This window comes from Apodemus sylvaticus, chromosome X, assembly GCF_947179515.1.
Source record: "Apodemus sylvaticus chromosome X, mApoSyl1.1, whole genome shotgun sequence".
Classification (NCBI taxonomy): Eukaryota; Metazoa; Chordata; class Mammalia; order Rodentia; family Muridae; genus Apodemus; species Apodemus sylvaticus.
Window position 1 is genome coordinate 91,380,197 of NC_067495.1, and position 27,067 is coordinate 91,407,263.

Consider the following 27,067-nt stretch of genomic DNA (forward strand, 5'->3'; position numbering starts at 1 on the left):
AGAAAGGTCAAAGACCAATATTTGACATCTCTATTTGTTTGAAACAGGGTCTGTCTTTATAGTCCTGACTATATCCTAGAATCTGCTATTTAGATGAGGTTGACCCTCAAACTCACAGAGATGGCCCTGCCTCTCCCTCCTAGGATTGAAAGCATGAGCCATGCCCAGGAAAATCTGACCTCTCCAAATGCAACTTTATTACTAGATTTGTCTCTAGAATTATGTAACTATTTCACAAAATTATAAAATAAAATTAAATCAAAGAAACAATAAAAATAAATTTACCAAAGTGAGGATATAACTCAATTGGAAATATGCTTGCCTAGCACATACAAGATTCTGGGTTCGTACCCCGTGTCCTATAAACCAAGTACAGTGGTACATGCCTTGCAACTACAGTAGTTAGTAAGTGTTCAGGAAGTAAAAAAAAAAAAAAAAAAAAGAGGATAAGCAATTAAAGGCCACCTTGGCACGGAGGGACACATCTTTAACCCCAGCAATCAGGAGATAGTGGTACACAGATTCAAATCTGAAAGCCAAATAAAAAAAAATGAGCATGTGTGTCAAGCATCAATTTGTAATTACACAGAGATGAATTATTTCAAGGGTATAATTTTTTCGACAAAAGTACCAGAAAGAAAACCTCAGCTCTTTTCAATAATCATTTCTTTGTAATTCAATTGATACTATTATGAAATTAGTAAAACACACAGCAGTATCAAACAAATGCATAATTATGTAACTACTGTGTTCAAAAGGTAAATTTTTCATTAAGGAATAAGTAACACAAATACAAAAAAATCAAAGAACTTGAATTAAACCTCCAATTCTAAAATTTTAATTTCCATGAATCATTAGGACCATATGAATATTTTCTCTTTAAAAAAAATACTTGCGTGTGTGTGTGTGTGTGTGTGTGTGTGTGTGTGTGTGTAGAGATGGTTCCTTCAGTAAAGTGTTTATTGAAAAGCATCAGGACTAATTGATTTTGTTTTATTTTATTATCTTACATGTATGGTGTCTGGGTGTTTTGTCTGTATATATGTCTGTATACCATATGTGTGTCTAATACCTATGGAGGCCAAAACAGGGCACTGGAATCCCTGGAACTGGGGTTAATAGGAAAGAAGGTTGTGAGTCACCATGTAGGTGAACAACTAAGGGTGATACTAAAGGTTGACCTCAGACCTCCACACTCATGCACACAGGCATATACATACACAGATATCTACACTCCTGGTACACACACACACACACACACACACACACATATATATATATATATATATATATATATATATATATATATATCATACATGCATACATACATGCATACATACATATGTACATACACACATACTTGGACTAGAAATACAATTCAGTTGGATAAGTGCTTGTCTTACAAGTATAAGGACTTAAGCTCAAGCCCCACAATAAAAGTAAAAATGCAAGACATGGTGCCTTGTGCTTTTCACCCTGGAACCAGGGAGACAGAGAAAGGGAGACCCCTAGAAATCATTGGCCAGCCAATCTCCCCATTATACAAGTACCATGCCAGTGAGTGAAAAGAGCCTGTGCCAAAGTTAAAAATAATGTGGACAGCATTTTTAAAACATCCAGAATTGTCTTCTGGTGCACAGCCATGCATACACACACACACACACACACACACACACACACAGAGAGAGAGAGAGAGAGAGAGAGAGAGAGAGAATTGTCTTCCGGTGCACAGCCATGCATATACACACACACACACACACACATATGTATGTATGTATACTGGTGGCTTGTCCATGACAAAGACTTCAAAATATGAACAATCCAGATTAAATGGCATAATTTACATGGACTCTGTAACCTCCGAATATTATTTATCACTGAAAGAAACAAGAATTCCTCGAAGAAATAGGGGATTTCAAGTCTCAGGCAGAATATGAACTAAATGTGCTTGGAATATGCTAACATTTCAAAATGACCAGGACCATGTATGGCTCTAAGGTATCTTAAGGAAGTTCCACTAGCCCTAGATGGAAAATTTCAGATTTAAAAACAATTCAATGTTTGGATATGTAGTTTTATAGGTAAAATGCTAGCCCAGCACGCACTGGGTTTGGACCTCAGCACTGCATATACATTACATGGTGTCCTAAATTTGTATTTCTAGCACTTAGGAAGTAGAAGAATCAGGAATTCTGGACCATTCTTGGATACATAGCAAATTTCAGGCCAGCCTGGGCTACACAACCCTGTCTTTAAAAAATAAAAAAATAAAAAGTTTTTTTTCCTCACCTGAAAAACCTCTTTTTGCAGTAGCTGGTGGCAACAAAAAAAAAATAAGATTTATTTATTTATTTATTATATATAATCTTGAATATACTATAGCTATCTTCAGACACTCCAGAAGAGGGCATCAGATCCCATTACAGATGGTTGTGAGCCACCATGTGGTTGCTGGAATTTGAACTCAGGAACTCTGAGAAGAGCAGTCAGTGCTCTTAACCACTGAGACATCTCTCCAGCCTGGCAACAAATTTTTTTTTAATTTATTTTTTTTATTGATATATTTTTTATTTACATTTCAAATGATTTCCCTTTTCTGGGTCCCCACTCCTAGCAAGTCCCATAAGCCCTCTTCCCTCCCCCTGTTCCTCCATCTACCCCTTCCCGCTTCCCTGTTCTGGAATTCCCCTATACTGTTGCACTGAGTCTTTCCAGAACCAGGGGCCACTCCTCCATTCTTTTTGGACATCATTTAATTTGTGGATTATGTGCAACAAAAATTTTAAGAGCCAAAACTAGACAGGACTGCTGGGAACCGTTGTTTTGGGTTTTTTTTGTTTGTTTGTTTGTTTGTTTGTTTTGTTGGTTTGGTTTGGTTTGGTTTTTTTTTTTTTTTTTTTTTTTTTGGATATGACAGAACCAACACACTCCTGAACCCACAGAAGCAAGGTTATTTACATGGGACCTGCACACAGTCAGGCCAGTCCAGAACCCAGCCCTGAAGGGAAGGGGGCTCACAAGGTAGAGCCCATAGCTGAACATCTACTGACAGCTGATGACTGTTGGGGAAGAAGAGAAGCTCCTTTAGGAAGGTAGCACCTGGTGGGTTGCCTATGCTCCCATGGTTGGCCCTGCCACCAGCAGGCTATGAAATTAAATAATTAATGGGGATGGGGAAATGGGTCAGGGGTTAGCAGCACTGGTTGCTCTTGTAGAGTATTCAGCCTTAGTTGCCATCTCCCACGTAATAACTCACAACCATCCTTAAGTCTAATTCCAGGAAAAATGATGCCTCCTTCTGACCTCTGTAGACACCATGGTACATATATACACACACACCAATGAAGCACTCATGTGTATAAAATACAACAAATAAATCTTATTTTAAAACTAATTGAAAATAAGAAATTAAATGGGGACATAACAACAGACACTGAGGAAATTTAGAGACTCATTAGAACATATTTTAATAAACCTGTACTCCACAAAATTGGAAAAGCTAAAAGGAAAGGCTAGTTTTTCTCATGAATACCATTTACCTAACTTAAATCAAGATCAGACAAGCAATTTAAACAGACCTATAGCCCCTAGTGAAATAGAAACAGTAACTAAAGTTCCGCCAGCCAAAAACAGACCAGGACCAGATGTTTTTAGTGCAGAATTCTAACAGACTTCCAAAGAAGAGTTAATCACAGTACTCCTCAAATTATTCCACAAAATAGAAAAAGAAGGAACAGTGCCCAGTTTATTTTATGAGGCTATAGATACCCTGATACCCAAACCACATAAATATCCAACAAAGAGAATTACAGACCAATTCCCCTTAAGAACAGAGATACAAAACTACTCAATAAAATATATGCAATACAAATCTTACAGATCATCAACTATGATGCAGGTATGGCTCATTCTACCTGTATTGATAAATGTAATCCACCATATGAACAAACTGATAGCCAACATCAAATTAAATGGAGAGAAAGTCAAAGCAATCCTACAAAATCTGGAACAAAACAGGGCTGCCCACTCTCTCCCTATTTATTCAATATAGTACTTGAAGTACTAGCTAGAGCAATTAGACAACAAAAGGAGGTCAACAGGATACAAATTTGAAAGGAAGAAGTTATCACTATTCACAGATAATATAATAAACATAAGTGACCCTAAAAATTCCACCAAGAAACTCCTAAAACTGATAAACATTTTTTATAAAAATAGCTGAATATAAAATTAACACACCCAAATCAGTAGCCACCTATATACAAATGAACTGAGAAAGAAATCAGGGAAACATCCTTCACAATAGCCTCAAATAATATAAAATATCTTGCGGTAACTCTAACCAAGCAAGTAAAAGCTTGTGTGATAAAACCTTTAAGGCATTGAAGAAATTGAAGAAGATATCAGAACATGGAAAGATCCCTCATGCTCATGAATTGGCAGAATTAGTACAGTAAAAATGGCCATCCTACAGAAAGTAATCAATTTAATGAAATTCAATCCCCATTAAAATTCCAACACAGTTCTTCACAGATCTTGAAAGAAAATGTTCAGCTTCCAACAGAAACACACACACACACACACACACACACACACAACTGAAGAATCATGAATAATTAAAGATCTTCTATATGTATCACTATCCCTGATTTCAAGTTGTAGTACAGAGATATAGTAATAAAACCCCAGGGTATTGGTATAAACACAGGCACATTGCTCAGTGAAACAAATCGAAGACTCAGGCATAAATCTATACACCTACCGACACCTTATTTTTATTTTAAAAAAAAAGCCAGAAATACACACTGAATAAAAGAAAGCATCTTCAACAAATGGTGCTAGCCAAACTCAATAGCTACATGTCGAAGAATGCAAATAGATCCATACTTTTCACCCTGCACAAATCTTAACTGCAAATGTATCAAAGACTTCAACATAAAATCAGACACAGTGAGGCTTTATAGAAGAGCAAGTGAGAAATAGCCTCATTGGGAAAGATTTTCTAAATAAAATACCACTTGCACAGGCATGAAGATCAACAACAAATACATGGGACCTCATGGAACTGAGATAGTTCTGTACAGCAAAGGAAACCACTATTTGGACAAAGCAGCAGCCTACAGAAGGAAAAGGTTTTTAACAATTGTATATCCTATAAAGGACTAACAACTAAAATATATAACAAATTCAAAACTTGGTGTCAAGAAAACAAATAACTCAATTTTAAAATGGGGTGCAGATCTAAATAGAGAATTGTCAAAGAGGAAACTCAAATGGCTGAGAAACACTTGAGGAAATGTTCAACATCCTTACTCATCAGGGAAATGCAAATCAAAACTACATTGAGATTTCATTTTCCACCTGTCACAATGGCTAAGATAATAAAACAAATGACAGCTCTTGCTAGCAAGATGTGGAGTGATGGGGAACTCCCATCCATTGCTGGTGGGAGTGCAACCCTTACAGCTAATATGGAAATCAGTATGGTGGTTCCTCAAGAAGTTGGAAATCAATCTATCTCAAGATTCAGCAACTCACTCCTAGGCATAAACCCAAAGGATGTCTCAACCTACCACAGAGACACTAGCCTAACCATGGTCACTGCCACTCTATTCAGAATAGTCAGAAACTGGGAACAACCTAGATGTCTCTCAACAGAAGAATGGATATAGAAAAGGTTACTGAGCTGTTAAAAATGACTTCATGAAATTTACAGGCAAATAAATGGAACTAGAAAAATATCACTGAGTAAAGTAACCCAGACCTAGAAAGAAAAATATGATATATATTTACTTAGATGTGGAAATTGGCTGTTAAGTCCATGACAACCAAGCTACATCTGTAGAACTGCAGAGGCTAGGTATAAAGTAAGGGACTGGGGTCAGGGAGGGAAGTCAGAAAGATGTCTCTAGGAAAGGGATATAAATAGAAAGTTGTATTTTGGATGATCAGAGAGGGGCTGGAACAGAAGGATCAAGTGGGGATGGTGAGGAGAGAGGGGGATGAGGGAGTAGTATGGGAAGAGACAGATAAAATTAAGGACCATTTGAGCTGTAGTATGGAAACCTAATACAGTAGAAGATTCCTGAAGTATCACATATATGAAAGTGATATAAGTGAAAAGACTGAGTCCCAACGAGACATCTCTTGTCTCATGACATAATAAAGTTTCCAGTACCTGGACTGGGTTACATCTAATTAAGTTGTTGGTCAAAGGAGTCCACTGAGAACCCCCAAATAACCCAGGCTGCTGCCAAGATTATAAGTTACTCTCCACAAACTGATGGTAAGTCTTATTAGTGAGAATGACACCTACACCTACATAATTCACTGAACAGAAAATTCAAGCTGGTGTCTACATAGAGCCTTTACCCCTACATTCTAGCATCTTTGGTACATGTTTTATTTAGGGTTTTACTGCTGTGAAGAGACACTACAACCAAGGCAACTCTTAACAATTAATTGGTGCTGGCTTACAGGTTCAGAGGTTCAGTCCATTGTCATCAAGGCAGAAGCATGACAACATCCAGGCAGGCGTGGTGCAGGAGGAGCTGAGGCTTCTATGTCTTCATCTGAAGGCTGCTAGTAGAATACTGGCTTCCAGGCAGCTAGGATGAGGATCTTAGAGCTACCATGCACAGTGGCACACCTACTCCAACAAGGCCACGCCCACTCAAACACAGTCCAGGAGAAATGTAAACACCAATCCAGCCACAAACCTTTGATATGAAAAGATGTCCACCCTGCAAGATAGGCTTATGCAATGGTAGCATAAAACTTGTGGGAGCAGGCCAGGCAGTGGTGGACCATACCTTAAATCCAAGTACTCAGGCAGAGGCAGGTGGGTCTCCGAGTTCAAACTAGCCTGGGATACAAAGACCAGCTAGGACTACACAGAGAAAACCCTGTCTCCAAATACCAAACAAACAAAAAACAAAACAAACAAAAAATCTTGTAGGTGTAACCAACTAATATTCAATTTAACTTAAGGCTCACTCCACAAGATAAAACCCATGCCTGACACTGCTTGGGTGACCAAAATCTTGAGACTGGATAGCCCAGGGACCATGAATAAAAACAAATACTGCTGGTTAAAAAAAAAAAAACAATTCAGTGATAAATGACTCCTAATGACATTCTGTTATACTCATAGATCCATAGATCAGAGCCTTGTCCATTCATCACCAGAGAAGCTTCCTCCTGCAGCAGATGGGAACAGATACAGAGACACACAGCCAGACATTATGCAGAGAGCCTTGGGACACTTAGCCCTAAATGGGATGTCTCCATCAAATGCCCCCCTTGGGTCTCAGGGAACCCTATGGAGGAGAAGGCACAAAGAATATAAGAGTCAGAGGGGGTGGGGAACACTAAGAAGACAAGGCCCTCTGAATCAACATGACTGGAGTTACATATGAACTCACGGAGACTGAGGCAGCACACACAGGGCCTGCATGAGTCTGCACCAGATGGGCCCTGAAGCTGAAGAAATGCAAGTGAACACATGTTCCCATCCCTAACTCAGAATCAATATCCAATCACACCTTTAATCCCAGCACTCAGGAGGCAGAGGTAGGTGGATGGATCTCTTTGAGTTAGAAGCCAGTCTGATCTATGAAATGAGTTCCAGGACAGCCAAGGACACACAGATGCCCTGTCTCGAAAAAACAAAAACAAAACAAAATCTAATTGATAACCACTTGGCAATGAAATTTTAGTTTCCTCCAAGGGAGTCAGACTGGGAAACAAACTACTCTTAAAGGCTGGCTGCCTGCCCAGCAGCAGGTGGCCAAGAGAAGACAAACTCAGTGACAGCTTTGGATGTCCCTTATCTTACAATGTCCTGTCAGGGCTTTTCCTTTTCTTCTATTTTTTAATTTTATCTTATTTATTTTTTATTGCATTTATATTATTTGTCTTGTCTATTTTTACCCTACAGATCTTTTGTGTATATATACTACGGTTTCTTGTTTCATAGGTCACGTTTAGTTTATGGGATTCCTGGGTGTGGGAACAAATGGGGTCTCTGTGTCTGCTTCTTGTGCCTACTCCTGGGCAATTTTCCATCTGTTTGTTTTGTCTGATTACAATGTGTTACTTTTTGTTTTATGTTATCATATTTTATCTTATTACAAAAAAGCAAAAAAAGGAAGAAATATGGCTTGACTTACAGGAAATGTACATGCATTTTTCACGCTTTTGTAGTTTTGTGAATAAAATACTACAAAGGGTAGAGCTGGTTCTGGGGTCTTTAATTTGATATTTAGAGCTCAGTTCATGAGCTGGGCAGTGACAACTCAGTTCCCTTGGACAAAAAAAATGCATCAATTCATCTTTCTGGTTATAAGCATCTTAGCCTTCACATTTAGGTATTAATGAATGTCTCTTTGTTGACATCTTAGACATGTTTGACGGTCTAAGTATGTACCTGTCTTGAGTACACACATAGGACTGGAGCTGCTTAATAGCATATGCAGTTGCTCTAAGTTAATACTAGTCAATGCTCTTCAAGTTGCTTACATTATTTTATATTTTACAAAAAAACAGAAAATAAATAAATAATAAATAAATCCAGCATCTCCAGTAAGTTGAAACATAATAAATATGTTAAGAATTCATGATCTCTTGGTCTGGACACACGGTTCATTGGTTAGCGGTAGGTACTGGCCTTGCACAAAAACTGAGTTCAGTTCCCATCCCCCACATTAGGTGGCTCACAACTACAGGCAACTCAGGTTCTAGGAGATTGGGCACCCTTCTCTAGACAATGCGGGCACTGCACAAATAGTGTACACATAAACGTACAAAGGCATATACACATACACATACATTTTTAAAAATAAATCTTTTTTAAGAATACAGAAGCTCATAATGACATCAAAACAAACAAACTGATCACCTTTCAATGAATGTGAAAGAATCAATCAGTTCCTTTGTTCTATCCTATATAAGTATAATCTATACATTCGACAAGGAAAAGTTAGTTTTAGAAAAAAAATTACGACTAGGGATATAGCTTAGGGGTAAATGTGGTTGCCTAACATGGATGTGATTTAATTCCATCAAAAAGAAACAGGAAGAGGAAGAGGTACAGGAGGGGGGGAGAAGAAAAAAGAGAAGAGGAAGGAAGAAGATGAAGAAGAGAATGATGAAGATGAGCAGGAGGAGGAGGAGCCAAATCATTTTAACTAATACTTAAAGAGGACATGATAGACTTGCGATCATTCCCACATAGCAACCAGTCAGGAAATAACAGACACAGGCAATGATCAATTGCTAAGATCATTCAATGAAATATTGATGGGAACAGTAGCATGCACACTTGGGAATCTGACAGAAGAGGTTCCAGGGATATATGGTGTGACCATGACTCAACACAAACAAATCAAATGGGAAACGTTTTAATGAGTTCAGACAGCTGACAGCATAGGGATCCACTGTTTGATTTTATGATATTTTAGCACATTTATATGATAGCTTGTTTATATCACTGAAATAAAAGCTATCATACATACGTGTCAAAAATCAAAATCTGAGGCTGGCAAGAAGGCTCATCAGGTAAAAACACTTGCCTAGTAATTTTGATGGCCTGAATTCTATCCCTGGAACAGGCATAAAAAATAGATGTGGTGCTTCTAGTCTGTAATTCCAGCCCAAGCACTCCTATGGCAAGATGAAAATGAAGAGAGTCAGCCAGAAGTTTGCACAGGAAGCTGTCCAGTGGCAGAAAAGACAAGAGATCCCCCCTTTAAAACTGGATGGAAAGAGAAATATCTCCTAAAAAGTTATCCTCTGACCCCCAAATGCACTCTATGACATGCATGCATCTCTTCACACCTCAACACACACACACACACATACACACACACACACACACACACACACACCACTATATAAATAAATAACATCCTTTAAAAATAAAAATCTTGGTCTGGTATAGAGCCACTTGTATAAGCATAAACACCTGAGTTTGGGTCCCAGCACCCACATTAGCAAGCAAGCAAGCAAACAAACAAACAGAGCAGGGCAGAGTGGCATGCACTCCTAATCCCAGCAATGGAGGATGGCAGGGAAAACCAGGAGGATCTTTGGAGCTTGCTGGCATCCAGTCTTGCCAAAAACACTCAGAAGCACTAAGTTCAAGGAAGAGCCCTGTCTCAAAAGAATATGGCAGACGCTCCATGCCCTCCCATGGCCTCTGCAAAGCACAAACGCAAATGCACACCCCCGCAACCCTGTCTGCACACAAAATTAAAACATCAAGATTTTTTTTAATGTGAAAAAAGTCAGTTTTAATGGCTCCCACCTATAATTCCAGCTGTCAGAAACAGAGGCAGGAAAATTACTGTAGATCTGAGAACAACACGAGCTACAAATGAGTTCCAGGTCGGCCTGGTCTTCAGAGAAACATCCTCACTAAAACAGACAAAACGCCTGGCAAAAATGCCTCAGAGGTGAAGTTCCTTGCCACCTAAGCCTGAGAATCTGAGTTTAATCCCCAGAACCCGCATGGTAAAAAAAAGAACCAAATTCTCCACGTTGTCCTCTGGTCTCCACACTCACATTATGGAGCACACCCCTGCACCCCCATACATAAAACTTTTTAAAGCTGTTTTTAAAAGGTGTCTGCACTGAACATCTACAGACAGTTTTCTCTTTTGTCCTCCAAAAAATATAGTATAACAATGATTTGCATAGCTGTTGTCTTACCATTTACATAGTATTTACATTATATTAAGAATTAAAAGAAGAAGTTAGACCCCACTAGTACAAAGCGGTTAGTACAACCACTTTGGAAATCAGTCTAGAGGTTCCTCAGAAAATTGGACATGAGACTTCCAGAGGACCCTGTTATGCCTCTCCTGGGCATATACCCAGAAAATTCCCCAGCATGCAATAAGGACACATACTCCATTATGTTCATAGCAGCCTTATTTATAATAGCCAGAAGCTGGAAAGAACCCAGATGTCCCTCAAAGGAGGAATGGATACAGAAAATGTGGTATATTTACACAATGGAATACTACTCAGCAATTAGAAACAATGAATTCACAAAATTTTTAGGCAAATGGTTTGATCTGTAAAATATCATCCTAAGTGAGGTAACCCAATCACAAAAGAATACACATGGAATGCAATCTCTGATAAGTGGATATTAATTAGCCCAGAAGCTCTGAATACCCAAGGCACAAATCGCATAACAAATGACTCCCATGAAGAAGTATGGAGAAGGTCCTGATCCTGGAAAGGATTGATCTAGCGTTGGAGGAGAGTATCAGGACAGAGAAAAACGAGGCAGGTGATTGGAGAATGGATGGAGAGAAGAAGGTTTATGGGACATATGGGGAGGGAGGATCTGGGAAAGGGGAAATCATTTGGAATGTAAACAAAGAATATAGAAAATAAAAATATTTAAAAAAAAAGAATTAAAAGTAACCCAGAGATCATCTAAGTGTACAGGAAGACAAGTTTACATGATATGCAATCACTACACCATTTCCCATATAAGGAACTTAAGCATCCATGGATGTTGGTAACTATGGGGAGTCTGGACCCAAAAACCAAGGATAACAAGAATAAATCTTGTTAAGATCCTGATTTGAGAACACTATAAATATAAATAAGTACATCAAAATACTGGGGACTGGGGAGATGGCTCAGCGGTTAAGAGCACTGGCCGCCTTCCCACAGGTCCTGAGTTCAACTCCTAGGAGCCACATGGCAGCTTACAGCTATCTGTAATGAGATCTGATTTCCTCTCTGGTATTCATGTAAACAGAACACTCATATACACAAACAAATCTTTTAAAAAATACCAGATAAATTAATGTCAAAACCTAAATACCAGATAATTTATATTATGGACAAATGTCTATATTTAGGTTTGATGGTGATAAAAGGTCATATTTTAAAAAGTAATTTTCCTCTCCTGGAATGCATATCAAAATGTTTACATTTTGTGCTTCAAAATAATCTAAAAGAGATAAATGGAAAGTATTTGAGAGTACCAATAAAAAAAGAAGTATTAATTCACCAAACATGCTCTAAACTCACACACATTGTATAGAAATCAGTACTGGGTGCTATACAAAGGTAGATAATGCATAGCTGCTACCTCCACAGGCTAGTGTGGGAAGCACCCACAGACAATGAAATATGCTGTACCAGGTGCTGTACAAGAGATGCACAGTAGAGATACCCACGTACAGGGGACAGGGACTCTTAATCAGACTGAGGAGCTGGGTATGGTTTTCTATAGAACTGATACTTGAGTGGAGTCTTGGAGAATAAAGAGCCCTGTTGGTGGTGGCGGGGGTGGGGGGGTGACTTGCAAACTGAAGGCACTCTAGAAAGAGAAGGCAGACAGGCAGAAATGAGATAGCATGGTAGCGTCACACTGGTTCAGTACAAATAAGGAGAAGAAAGCAGGGAGGCACAGGGCAGAAGATAAGCCTGGGCTCCTTGTTAGGAAGATCCTAAAATGAAATGGTAAAGAATTTAACCTTGCATTCCAAAGGATACTGGGCAAGGCTGGCAAGATGGCCCAGTGGATAAAGGTGTTTGGCTGCTAGCCCCAGCAACCTAAGCATGATCACCGAAACCCATGTGGTAGAAGGAGAGAACTCACTGTAGCAAGTTGTCCTCTGATCTCCACATGTGTGTCATGGCCTGTATGTGCATGCACACACACAACAAACACATACAAACACAAATAAATGCATTTTTTTTTCAAGGACTTCAAAGTGACTGGCAATGCCTGTAGAACTTTCCCCCCGGGAGAATGGCATAGCCCTCGGTTTACAGACAGCTGGGGCTCCTGAGCAGAGAATGCTCTGAAAGAAAAGACGAGACCGGTAGTCCAGACTACAGAGAATGACCTTCTGTTGTTCGGGTCTGAGAGCACAGGCGTCATTTTCTAATGACAAACTGAGTCACCGCTGTAGCCCCACTTCAGGTGCAGTGCCTGAAAGGCAGCAGGCATTCAGTAGTGGACCCTAAAACAGACGAATCCAAAGTGTCCCAGGGGTCAATCCCATGAAGAATTTTTTGTTTGTTTGTTTGTTTCTTTGTGGTGCCAGGAATCAAACCAAGGTCTTCATGCATGCTAAATAACATTGTCCAGCTGAGCTGTGTGCCAGGCTCAGTCTCATGAGGACTCACTGCCTTGCCTACAGCTCTATGGCATTTCTTTGTTGTGCTGAAAGCATTAACCTTTCAAATATTTAGAACACCTGCTGTACCACAGTGGCCTCAGCAGTACCTCCTTCCTAATTATTCGCTATTACTAATGTCCTTGGACCCCTTGACATTTGCAATATAACAACAACAATTCTGCCTCCCTCTCTACACCATCTCCTGAACAAAAACCAGGGCAATGTTCTATCCACATTAAAAGGTAGACTTTCAGTGCAGAGCCCCTCCTTTCCTCCAGCAATTACAGCGGGTACCCATATTAAAATGTCAGGGACACTGCAGTTAGAGAGTACAATGCCCCAGGTCATCTTCAACCAGCCCTTGTTCAATTTTACCTGAGCCACTTGACTGTGTTTCTCTGGGATGTTTTTCAGATGATTACATGGTACACAGACGACATTTCCATCTATGTGAACAAAAAAATGATTCTATTTATGATTTTCCTCCTAACCCAGCTGCTGGAATTTGCTCCTTCAGAGGCAGACAGCAAATACAAAGCAGCAAAAGTACATAGCTAATTTTTCAGAGAAAACCTAATTGTTTTCTGGTTTAGACATTCATCAGCTAATTCTTTTTTTCATTTTTCACTGGTTATTTTATTTATTTACATTTCAAATGTTATCCCCCTTCCTGGTTTCTGCTCTGCAAGACCCCTATACCCCTCCCCCCCACTCTATAGGGGCATCAGCTAATTCTTAACGAAGCTAATCCTAAACACTTTCTCTCTCAAGCCAGGAGGGTGCCATGTGATGATATCTGCTTTTGTTCAGATTTTAAGAGGGAAATAAAATGTAATGGGTTTTGTTTTTCTTCTACTAAATAACAGAACCCTGACATCATAAGGTTATTTAATTCAGCCCATGAAGGGAAAAGCCAAATGTATTGCTTGTCCGAATGAACTGTAGTTCAAGGTATATGGAAATTAAACAGTATGGGTAATAGAAAATGATGGGGCTTTGAGTAGCTTTACTGAAAATGGGCAGCTAAAAAGCTCAGGAATGGAGTCTAGGAATGGATGCAGGCAGTAGTTTCCGAAAATGCCACTGTGATTTGCCTCATGCACACCCCACTTCCCCTTCCAGTTCTTCTAAGGCAGATTCAGCAACCACAGAGAGTTCCAGGTTTTAGGTCTGTGACAATGAGAAATTGATAGTGACTCACTAACAATGAGGGCACTGCTCCCAATGTGGACAGGAGCAAAAATAATGATTATAACGACAACGAGGAGACAGCAGCGGTGACAACAGACGCATTTACCTGAGGCTTTTGCTGGCTTAGCTGGTAAATTTCATTTAGAGGAAGAATAGGCGAGGGCAGTGATGTCTATTCTGGTTATAATCATCGGACATTAACCCAGATCAACCTCATGTGCCTGAGCTGCGCTGAAGCAGTCAGCCTTCTTTATGGTCACCGTGTGGTCCACCCCTGTTTACACTGCTATGTGTGCCTCCTCTTCCTTCTCCATCACTGTTTTGCTTTTTTTTTTTTTTTTTTTTTTTTTTTGGTTTAGTTTTGTTTTGAACTGACCTCTCCAAGATCCTAGGTAGTAGCCCACGGTCTTTGGATTGCCATCTGGGCCCCGGTTCACAGCAAAGGTGGACTTGTTCCGGTAGCCAGTAGTGGTAGGCTAGAGGGGACAGAAGGAAAGGAAAGGAAGCCAGGAGATCAGATGAGATCAAAGAGGACAACGAGGAAGGGAATGAACGGGGAGCAATGATGCTGACTTGGAAGGTAGGGTACATGTGGAAGTCTCTGGCTGGAATGATCTATGAGGTTCCTAGCAGAAAGGTTGCCAAGCCCACAAGAACGCTCTTATGCGATGTGCTATCACTCTTGACAGCAAATTTCTGATCTGTGCTGTTGCTTTGCTTTTGAATAGAAGGCCCTAGCTATTGGAAAAGGGGAAAGAAATCTCCAGTCTTCCCATAAAGCAGGAGCATGCAAACCTGTCAAGAGCTAGAATCGATAAGCTTGACAGGACATATGGCACCTGTCATAACTACTTAAGAGTGACACTGTGGCTCAGAAAGCAGCCACAGACAGAAACAGGTGAGTTCTGCTGTAACACACACACACACACACACACACACACACACAGAGAGAGAGAGAGAAACAGATTTGGACCAACAGCCATGGTATGCCAACTTCTGCCACGAATGAAATGCTGCTATTTGGAAGTGCCATTAGGAAGGGTTTTAAAGCCTGGAATCTGCCTACAGAGCTAATGGGGTCGTGGCTGATAAAGTGGGCTCTATCAGACAGAGTAGTGTATACATAAACATTAGTTCTGACACTTTCTAGGTGTGTGCCCTGGAATAAATTGCTTAATCTCTGTATTCTCTGATAGCTCCATTTACAAAATGACAGTTCTTATCCCTCGGGGGCCATTGAAAACAGAAGAATGAGCAAATGATATGGGATAATCACCTGACCCCAGCAAGTGCCCAGTGAATATTGCTGATCTCATTTCAGGGCCACAGAGGGTAAGAACAAGGGAGGCAGGGACTTACGGAGGGTATAATGGGATGGAGGAGACAGTGGAGCCCCTCAGATTGGGGTGCAGCCACCGTGCCACTGACTCCACGGAGCATGTGTAGGTAAGACTCTAGGCTTTGTAAAATTTTCTTCTGAGCTTCAAATTTCATCTGAAACAGAAAGAATACAAGCAATAAAGCAAATTATTTTCATGGCAAAGAATAGAAAAGACGACAAAAGAGATCTCTCCGAGATTCATGGGTTATACTCTTAGCAGATAACAGAAGCAAGAAATCTAGCACAGGCAAAGACTTAATAAGATGCTAAGGAAAGGTCAAGAGGGAGTTCTGCGTGAGCTCATCTTTTTATCTGACCTTTAAGATTAAACACTTAAAGTATATGTCAGCACTGCCCAGTAGAATGTCCTATAATGGAGATGCTCTGTCTGGGCTATGCTCTTCACACACAGTAGCCACTAGTCATGTGTAGCTAGAGCACTTGAAATGGTCCCAGTCAAAGGAGGGGCTCATGGGGGAAATAGGGCTAAGCACGCAACATTCTGCAATGCATCGGTAATTCACCCAGGTAAAGTGCTTTCAGAGAAGAAAGCTTAAGGAGGAGTGGGAATCTATTACAGTGCTCTAATGGCCGCTCTTCAGAAAGTATCTCTACTCAACCTGTGCTCGGGTCCGCACCACACAGTCTGAATTCAACTTTCTTTATTCTTTATAACTACTAATATTGTGCACCTGCTAGTCCCATTCCCCGCACCCTCCCCTGCCTCTCAGTCCTTCTGTTCTTATTTCTACTGGTCACAGTCTTCACGTGACTTCTCCAGATTCCAAGGGAGGAGCCACAATATATGGATTGTCATCTGGGCCTTGGTTTTTTTTCTTGTTTTTTTTTTCTTTCATTCTTTGTTTCTGGTTCTTTGGGATTTTAAATTTTTACTTGTTTTTATTTTATTGTGTCTCGGTGTTTGCCTCCAAGTACCATATGCACCATATACATTTCTGATGCCCATGCAGGTCAGAAGAGGGTGTAAGATCCCCTGGAACTGCTGTTACAGATGGTTGTGTGCTGCCACATGGGTGCTGGGGATTAAACTCAGGTCCTCTGAAAGAACAGTGAGTGTTCTTAAGCAGAGTCCTCTCTCCAGCCCCTTACTCTTTGTTTTGTCCTGGCTGGCCTGGAGCTCATTCTGTACACTGGGCTCACCTCCAACTCAAGAGCCAACTATCTCTGCCTGCTAAATGCTGGGATTAGAGGTATGTACCACCACAGCAAGTTTTTATTATCATTCTTACAACTGAGTGTAAGTGTGTGTGTGTGTGTACATGTAGGAACACACTGAGTGTGTGTGTGTATGCATGTAGGAACACACTGAGTGTATGTAATTGTGTGTGTGTGTATGTGTATATATATATATATATATATATATATATATATATATAAACACTCTTGCACTTTCCAACACTGAATGTAATAAGAACAGTACCACTTTATGCATATCAAATGGCTAAAAGAATAAGATTGCTCATCAGTTAAGAACACTTATTCCTGCAGAGTATCCAGGTTCAATTCCCAGCACCCATATGATGGCTCACACCTGTCTATAACTTCAGTCTCAGGGGATCTGATGCCTTTTGACCTCTGACAGAACTAAGCATGCATATGGTACACACAGAGGCATGTAATTAAAAACAATCATACATACAAAATAATAAATAAATCTAACAATTTTGTGAAAAGAAAGAAGAATCTGACAATAAGGCTAGAATTTTCCCTCAATGACCTAAGGTTGGTTTGTAGAAGTGGGTGCCAAAAGGGCCGCCAGTTAGGGAATAGTATGAGAAAATAAAAGTGCATTGGGTGCTATATTTGATCTCCAGCACTGAATGAGTGTGGTCCATAATATCCTCAGAGACCCAAGGGAACCAGAAGATGGCTGACATATATGCACGTGCATTTTTTGTATTTTCATACAGCGCACTTCAACTGGGCAGTTTCCGTCTTTCACCCAGCACGTCTCATGAAATAAATTGCTCCTGCCAAACATGAAATCTCCATTATACTCAAATTGTTCCCTAATACATCAATCCATTGAAACAAATTTGTGTTCAAAGCAAGCATGATGGCAAAATTGAGTATACTTAAATTTAAACAGATACGTGTGGCTGGTGGCTCCTGTGTTGAGCAATTCAACTGTTTTAGCACTCAAACATACAAGAATGACAAGAACAACAAAGAAAGAACATCCACACTTGGATATAGGGGTCTAGAGTCCAGAAGCTATAAGGAGACTCAAGTTCAAACAGAGTCATTACAAACTAAATGCAAAGACGTACGGGGTAGGCTGGGAACATGGTTTCCTTGATACAATGCTTGTCTGGCATGCAGGAAACCCTGGGTTTAAGCCCAGAGACTGCAGAAAGTAAGTGTGATAGTTTACTCCTGTAAGGCAGGAGGCAGGAAGATCAACAGGTTCAAGGTCATCCTTAAGTACTTGGTGAGTTGGAACCAGCCTGGGCTATATGAAAACTGGCTTCAAAAACAAAAACCAACAACAACAAAGAAAGAAACTCTGTGGCAAGTGGACTGAAGTCTCCAATCAGGCTCTCCATGACTCTAGTGCCATTGTGCTGGAGGAGCTGGGGGAAAAGATTCAACCTAGACACCGACCTTGAGTTGTTCTTCATAACTCAGCCTCCAGAGTGGAGTCACAACATCAGCCAGCCTTGAATAAAAGAATTCAGATGCACTGTTAATTATCTACTTATGCACCTACTATGCATAAGTATCTTTTGTCACCAGTCTCTCTGAGGTTTTAAATTCAGAGGATACAACTGACTCTCATTCCCCTCAGGAGTCTGGGAGAAGAACCTGTTTTGGTGATGTCTATCTAGTACTTAACAAAGCAAAACAGATGGGCAAATTCAATATAAAATAATTCCAGATTTATCAGGGGTTAGTCATATTACAAAAAGTTTTACTTCGGAGTTCCTCTCAAAAGCTCACCCCCTTAATGCTTTTAAAATATAACTTGACCCTAAAAATACATTTGTAACATACAATGAGTTTGGCTATGACTATTCATTTCCAATCCATCTAGCTTTGTTTGTTTGTAGTCAGGGTGTCACTATGTAGCCCTGGTTGGTCTATAACTCTAAATGTAAACCAAGCTGGCCTTGAACTCATTCACCTGCTTCTGCCTCCCAAGCACTGAGATTAAGAGGCATTTACCACCATGCTTGAAGAGTAATTTGATTTTTATTTTCCTAGTTTTTAAAATTGTTTTAATTTATTTTTAATTTACTTTGGTTTTAGACCCAGGGCCTCGTGTAGCCCAAGCTATCCTCAAACTTGCTGGGGATAACTCCAGATCTTCCTGCCTCCATCTCCTGATTGTTGCAGTTACAAGTGTGCATCACCACGCCCAGCTCCATAGACCTTTAGAAGCAGGATCATAGTTTAAGATCTCCTTTCTAACAAAGATGCACTCTAAGACAAAAAATATTTCCTACAATCCTGAAGTAGTTCTATTACTGGCCTGCACAAGTCGTCAAGGCTGCCCTGATCACACTACTTCAAGCACCCTCAGAAATCTTCACGATGCTACATTAGTCAGATTAGCAAACAGAATTTCAATGGATCCATAGATTCTGACCTGCAGAAGACAAAGGGTATCAGCTTACCTCTCCTGCCAGGAGTCATCTCGTGGTCTACCATGCCATTGTTTCTTCTGATATTTTTGTCTGCTTGGGTGCTGCTTAGCTATCTTGTTGGTGAAACTCCCTTTATATGCTCTGCCCAATAAGGACTGTGGCAAATCTGGTGGTCTTGCACTATCCCAGGGAAGCAGTCCTGATTTGGAGAAGAAACCCACCCCGGCAAGGAATAATCTTGGGTTGTGCATTAGGATTCTTCTCTTGATTCCTGCCAATCAAAGACACACAGTGTAAATGACCCATGAAACGTGGCTGGCTATAGGGGCCCAACTCCTAAAGGCTTTAGTCATTTACAAACCCTTATGGAACCGCAGCACCAGCACCAAACAAGTACTAGCGCCATATATTCAGTAAAACATACCTCATGAACATAACTTAGGGCATGCAAGACAAGGCTTTAAGCCAGATTTGATGGTGTAGGTCTAAAAAACTTCCATAGATTCAGAAAGCTAAGGCAGAAAGATTGTGAGGCCAAGGCCCATCCAGGCTACACGGTGATTTCAAGGTTAGCCTGGCTAATTTAATGAGATTCTATCTTGAAAGTAAAATAATAATAATAATAATAATAAGCCAGTTGGTAGAATGCTTGCTTAGTATACACAAAGCCATGGGTTTAATTCCCTGCACCAGGAAATAAAGCAGGAATATCAGAAGTTCAAAGTCATCCTGGGCTATCTATATATTGCATTTTGAGACAAGCCTAGGCTATATGAGACCCTGTTTACAAAAAAGGAAGACGAAGAAAAGATTGGGTGTGGTAGTGTACACCTTGAATCGCAGCACTTGGGAGACAAAGGCAAGCAGATTTCTATGAGTTTGTAGCTAGCCCGAACTACATAGCAATTTTCAGGTCAGCTGGAGTTATATAATGAGATCCTGTCTCAAAATAAGAAGATCAGGGGTATACCTAAGTGGTAGGATGCCTTCTTAGAATGTGTGAGGTCATTGGTTTAATGTCTAGCACCTCAAACATAAATAAATAAATAACCAGCTCCCAAAATAAAGAGATTCAGAAAATAAGATTCTGTCCCCCAGGATATATTTCTTCAGCCAATCCCTTCCCTTTCCTACCCAATGGCCAATCAACCAACAGATATTTAGTAAGTGCTTACTATGTACAAGGCAACATGTCACAGCAGTGCAGCAAGAATTACAATGTTACAGTCTAATGGAGAAGATCAAACGAAGATGCAGGGAAAATGTGAGTAGCATGATAAATCTGTTTCCTGATGCATGCTCAAGAAAGGCTTCTTACAGCAGACAGCTCTAGTACGGGGAAGTAAAGATCTGTCTGAGCCGTCCTGTAAGCACTAGTTATCATACAAAACAAGAACCTTGACTACAGAGCAAAACCAAAGGCTAGTGACTCCACCTAAAAGAGAGAGAGATGAGGTGCTGCTGACTTAAAAGAGGCCCAAGCAGTACAGCCAGGCATGGTGGCACAGTTGTAATCCAAGCGCTAAGGAGGCACGGGTTTGGCCTAGGTGGTGAGTGAATTCTAGATAGCCAGGGCTGCACAATCAGATCTTGACAAAGAAGGAGAGGGGGAAGAGAGCAGGAGGGAGAGAGAGAGGAAGAGAGGGAAATGGGGAAAAGAGAGGTTGGTTTAAAAAGGAAAAGAATAATCAGAAAGATGCCCCCACACATGGAGCTAGAAGGTCAAGGGAGGTAGCTTTGATATAGGCATTGAAGCAGCCAGGGTGACAAAGTCTGATGCACAAAAGGGAAAGAAGGCAATGGGTGGAGCCAGACAGCAGAGACAAATGAATGAACACTTCGGCCTTTCAGGAAGGAGTGCAGGCCCTAGAATCAAGAGAATGATAGAATAAGCTTGGGCTGTCTGCTGGCTCTAACACTTACTAGCCAGATGGCTTCTAGCAGGTTAGTCATTCCTCTGACATTTCTTTCATCTGTTAAACAGAGAAAATCATAATGATACCTTCTTAGCAGTTATAAGAGCTAAGTAAAGATAATTAATAAAAATAAAATGTACTGCCAGGGGAGAAGATCAATGATACAGCTCTTGCCTAGCAGCTACAAGGCCCTAAATCCAACCCCCACACTACATGAAAAGGTACTCAGCTGAAGATTAAAAAGAGATGGCATCTGGAAAGCTCTATGCACAGTGCCCAGTACCTAGCAGAAGCCCTTCTGTGTTATTACTGTCACAATGCATTTAAGGCTACCATGGCCCTGAATGGGGGAGGCAATACAGATGGAGTGCACAGGAAAGGAATTATATGAATAACTCCAAGGACAACTCTGGCACAGTTGCAGGAAGAGGTAAGAAATGTGACTTTCCGAACACAGTGGAAGGAACTGTGTCTATCAGTCAGTTCCTTTTTCAGAGTGTTCAAATAGGGAAGCACTCCACCTCCATTACAGGATGTCCCTTCTGTCTGTTTACCTTAGGGTATGCACTGTTTAGGGTTGTTTGTTTGTCAATTGGACACAAACACTAGACTATTCTGGGAAGAGGACTCTCAATTGAGAAAATGCCTCCATCCAGACTGACCTGTAGGAAAGCCAATGGTGCATTTTGTTGGTCGATGCAGGAAAGCCCAGATCACAGTGGGCAGTACCACCCAAGGGCTAGTGATCCTGAGTAACATAAGAAAGCAGGCTGAGCAAGCCAAGAGGAGGAAGCCAGTGAGCAGCATGGCTTTATTCCCAGCACTTGGGAGGCAGAGGCAGGCAGATCTCTGTGAGTTTGAGGCCAGCCTGGTCTATAAGGGTCTATAGAGAGACTTCCAGGACAGCCAGGGGTACTCAGAAAAACCCAGTCTTGAAAAACCAAACCAAACAAACAAAAACCAACAGAAAGCCTCCTTTGTGATTCCAGCTCAGCCTAGTCAGAATGGCTATCATTAAGAAAACAAATGACAGCAAATGCTGACAAGAATGGGGGAAGTGGAAACCTTTATTCACAGTTGATGGGAGTGTATACTGTTGAAGCTACTATGGAAATCAGTGAGGAAGTTTATCAAAAGACTAAAAACAGAACTACAATAAGACTGAGTTCTTCTACTTCTGGGTACAGACCCAAATGACTCTGAAACCTCCCATAAAGATACCTGTGCATCCATGCTGATAGCTGCTACAGTCAAAACAGCAAGGATGGAACCAACCTACACACCCATCAACTGATGGATAATGAACATGTGTTACATATACGCAATTGAATTTTACTAGCCATAAAAATGAATTATGTTCTCCTGTAAACAGCAAGTCTTCCAGTGGAGGGACAAAACCTCTGACCCACAATTTTTCACATGACATGAAAGCAGAGGGGGAGAATACTAAAGGTGGAAGGGTTTACACAGGGACAAGATGAAGAGAGATAAAGAAAGGGGGGGGGCAACCAAAACGAGGGTGTATGAAAATCCCACAAGGGAGACTGCTGGTTAGTAGGCAAACTTAATCTCTAAAGATTTAAATATGGGCTGGAGAGATGGCTCAGTGCTTAAGAACACTTGTTGCTCTTAAAGAGAACGTGTGTTTGGTTCCCAACATCCACATGGTGACTTACACATGTTACTGCATATCCAGAGGATCCAACACACGCTTCTGGCCTCCATAGGCACAAGGCACACATGTGGTGCATAGACATACATGCAGGCAAACACACATACACATAAAATAAAAATACATATTTTGTAAATGTTAATAGGCACCAGCTGTGGAGGTGCATGCCTTTGATCCAAGCACTTGGGAGGCAGAGGCAAGAGGATCTCTAGATAGAGGCCAGCCTGGTCTACAAAGCTAGTCCAAGATAGCCAGGACACATACAGAGAAAACAGGATATATACAGAGAAACCTTGTCTCAAAAAATGTTAATAGGCTCCAAGACCATATTCTAATCCAGGTTCTACTTCTCCCTAGCTATGGTTGGACTGGTTAAATAAGCACAATGTATATCTGATCACTGCCTATAAAAACAGAACGAATAATGCCTACCTTTCAGGGCTGTAGTAATAATTAAATAAGCTTATACCATGCATAATACAGTATGTGTTCAAGTGGCCTTCCTTACACTGTGACTCAAAACATGCCACTTGGGTTACTTGGCTTCTTTGTGCCTAGGTGTCTATAACCCACCAACCAGGGAGGAAGGTATTTCAAGTCTAAATACAGTTATATGAGAAATTAAAACACACACACACACACACACACAAAACCTGTGACCCACTGACTGAGTGTCCTCTGGAACGTAGAGAGGTCATGTCCTGACAAGAAGTATCTGTTAGTACTGCCAAAATTGTGTGCCCAAAGACCACCAAGGTGAGAGAAGTATATGTATTGGATATAGAAAAACCAAAGGCCACTGAGACAAAATTAGGGAAGAAATGGGAGGTAGAGAATAAAAATGAAGGCTGAGGATGTGATTCAGTTGGCAGAGTGCCTGCCCAGCATAAGAGGAAACCTGGGTTCTAGCCTCAGCAGCAGACATGGTGTACACACCTCTAACTCCAGCCTCTGTCCCAGGGACTTGGAGGAAGGAGAATCAAAAGTTCAAAGTCAGGCCAGCCAGAGCTACACAGTGAGACCCTAATGTCAAACAATAAATAAATAAGTAAATAAAAACACAATTTCAGACGTGCTTACGGATAGGAAAAAGACTGGGCATGATGGCTTGTGCTTGTAATTAAACATGCTATTAAAACATGCTCTTCAAAATGACAAAAAAATGAAAAGAAACAAATAGGCTCCTGATTTTTCAACATGGGTAGCAGAGCATCACTTATTGTACTTAGTAATTTCTGTAGCTAAATACACTTCGCTGGGTAAAACAGTAACACCAATAAAGGTAGTTATATTTTCTTTGTTTATGACTCTTTGTGATTAGTTAGGACAACTAATCACAGGGGGAAAACTAATTTCTTCTTGTAGTTTTGTTTTTTCTGTTTTAAATATAAATGCTTAGTGTGTGTGTATGAGGGGGGGGGGGCGGTGGAAAGGGAGGGAGGGATAGTGAGGGTTCTCCAGTCCTGCCTCAGGATTAATCACTGACTAGAAAACCCAAGCGCTCATGGCAACCACCTATAGTTAATGCTTACTTTCCTGAGCTTCAGTGAATAATCTGCCTCCAGTGTTCAGAAGTTCAAGTCAGAGATAATCTGAGGCCGGGTGGTGGTGGTGGTGGTGGCGCACGCCTGTAATCCCAGCACTCTGGGAGGCAGAGGCGGGTGGATTTCTGAGTTTGAGGCCAGCCTAGTCTACAGAGTGAGTTCCAGGACAGCCAGGACTACACAGAGAAACCCTGTCTTGAAAAAAACAAATCCAAAAAACCAAGAGAGAGAGAGAGAGAGACAGAGACAGAGACAGAGACAGAGAATCTGAAGAGTCTAAGCTTCAGAGAGCTAAACATTCCTTGGAGCAAATTATTCAGCCACCCATAGGTAGGAGCTCTGATTACCTGCCTTTTTATTAGCTGGACCCCAGCCAGGGTTATTGACTAAAACTGAGAGGAAAATGAATTTACTAATGTGTCCCACTGCAAACCACAAGTGGTCATGTCCATCCTCCCCCAAAGAGGCCTCCAATCCTTTGAACAAGTCTGTCCCACAATCGTCTATAAAGTGGGTGTAGTGATGGTTTGTTTCAATTGTCAAGGCTACATCTGTGGTGGGTGGAGAGTAGGTAGAACAGATACCTAAGGAGGGATAGTCTAGACCAGTGACACCAAACCTTCCTAGTGCTGAGACCCTTTGGCACAATTCCTCAAGTTCTGGAACTCCCAACGATAAAATTATTTTCGTTGCTACTTCAATAACTGTAATTTTGCTACTGTTATAAATCTGAAAGTAAATATCTGATATTTAGAATGCTCTTACTGGACCCTTATGAAACTCACAAAAGGGGTTGCTACACTTAAAGCTTGAGAATCACTGGTTTAGATCAAGTTTGCCTGTATATAACATGGGAGCAGGATTTGTCTTGGTTAAATTAATTGTGGTGGAAACGCCCCGCCTGTGGGTACTATTTCTGGCTTTCAGTCCTAAACTGCAGAACACTGGAAAAACTAAGCTGAGTAGGAAACACGTATACATTCATTTTCCCAGTACCATCAGCTGAAGATGTGGCTAGCTGCTTCAAGTTCCTGTCTCTTCACTTTTTCGTGAAGAATTGCTGGAAGCTACAATTTGAAGCTTAATAAACCCTTTCTCCCCTAAAGCTGCTTTGGCCAGGGCATTGTATCACAGCAATGGGAAATTTAACTGAGTTAGCAAACAGATGCTAGGACAAGCCACCAAAAGGCCACAAACCACAGGCAGGTGGCAGGGCTGCCCTAGGGAAGAGGGAGGGAGGGGACTGCAAAGGCTGGCCGCGACCTTCAAAGCCAGCCTGGGTGACATCCCCCGCCCCCTGCCTCCTCCCTGCCCCAAATTCTGTTTACTCCGGGTTTTCCAGGCTACTTACCCAGGACTCCTTCAGAGCCACTAAGGCCTTGGACGGATTTGCAGTGGCAAACTAAAATACCAGCGGATGGCGCGCTCAGGGGTCGCAGGGGCCAGTCACTTCCTGGTGCGACGCGCTCCAGCCCTCCTGCTCAGGCTCCTCCCAGTGCTGCGGGGCTCCTCCTCCGGCAGACACGCAGCCCAACTCTACCCAGTGTTTCCCAGGAAGTACTCCTGTCTCAGCCGCCTGCTGAACTTTCACTTGCTGAGTTCGGGTTTTTTTTTTTTTTTTTTTTTTTTTTTTTTTTTTTTTTTTTTTTTTTTTTGAGATTCCAACAACCACAGCTCTTTTCTCCTTATCAAATAGGGATCTGGATAAGCCCAAGAAGAAAATCCTGAAGAAATTCATATCGCAGCATGCTACATAAAAACTCTTTCAACCCAAAGGATTTTTTTTTTTTCTGTTCTTAATTTTTACACATACTGATTTAGCTCAAGTCTGCCGTCCGTCCTTCTGCAGTCCTGTCTCTTTCTATCCTGTAGATCTCGGGGATTGAATCCCGGTTGGCAGGAAGCTCTTTTACCAGCTCACCCAGTTCACTTGCTCTGCAAAGAAGCAGACAAACCTGACAAATGAGCTCCATTCCCCTGACCCACAAAGTGGAAGAAAAGAATGAACTGCTGCTGCAAGCTGTCCTCTGACCTCCGGATGCCCCCACACCTGAAGCCCCCACCCTCCGTACACAATTGACCAATTAATCAATTAACTAAAACGTGATTTTTCTAAAAAAAAAAAAATAATTTTTTTTTTGAAGCAGGGTCTCACCATGTAGCCCTGGCTGTTCTGTGACTCACTCACTATGTAAGCTTCCAAGTGCTGGGATCACCTGCCCAGCATAAAGCATTTTCAAAGCATTTCAAGCATCCTTGGAAGATTTGAACCAAAGGGGAAAGGTGGTGTGAAGGTCTGTCTTGTGGTAAAAGCGCTTTTGTGAGCCAGAGACGTTTTCAGACATGCCTTTCCCCTCTATCTTATGTAGCAATGGGAAAAGTTTTTTGCCTTGTTTGGGTTTTGGCGGTTTTGTTTGCTTGCTCTTTGTTGTTGCCGGGGTTTTGTTTGGTTTTGTTTGGGTCTTGTGCAGCATAGGCTGGATTTGAACTCTTGGAGGTGGACGTTTTTTCCCTTTTTCATGTATTTATTGACAAATGGAAATTTTTATTTTTTATTCCTCTCTCATATATTACATCCCAACTACAGTTTCTCCTTCCTCC

General features: G+C 41.1%; 1 protein-coding gene across 15 annotated transcripts in view; it reads right to left on the bottom strand.

Moving 5' to 3' along the window:
- Trmt2b (tRNA methyltransferase 2 homolog B) overlaps positions 1–25,957 on the bottom strand; it is a 99,746-nt gene extending 73,789 nt beyond the window's left edge. For 12 of the 15 annotated variants that reach the window (XM_052170777.1, XM_052170783.1, XM_052170782.1 and 9 more), the window contains exons 1-6: positions 25,818–25,957; positions 19,365–19,605; positions 18,352–18,406; positions 15,705–15,839; positions 14,722–14,821; positions 13,530–13,600 (exon numbers count right to left, since the gene is read on the bottom strand). In XM_052170777.1, coding sequence (XP_052026737.1) covers positions 13,530–13,600; positions 14,722–14,821; positions 15,705–15,839; positions 18,352–18,406; positions 19,365–19,585 — 582 coding nt within the window. In that variant the 5' untranslated portion in view covers positions 19,586–19,605; positions 25,818–25,957. Of the gene's footprint in view, positions 1–13,529; positions 13,601–14,721; positions 14,822–15,704; positions 15,840–18,351; positions 18,407–19,364; positions 19,606–21,257; positions 21,308–25,817 lie in introns of those variants that run through there. The other 3 variants (XM_052170779.1, XM_052170784.1, XM_052170785.1) reach the window with 3 other exon arrangements.
- Between the last annotated feature and the right edge of the window lie 1,110 nt (positions 25,958–27,067).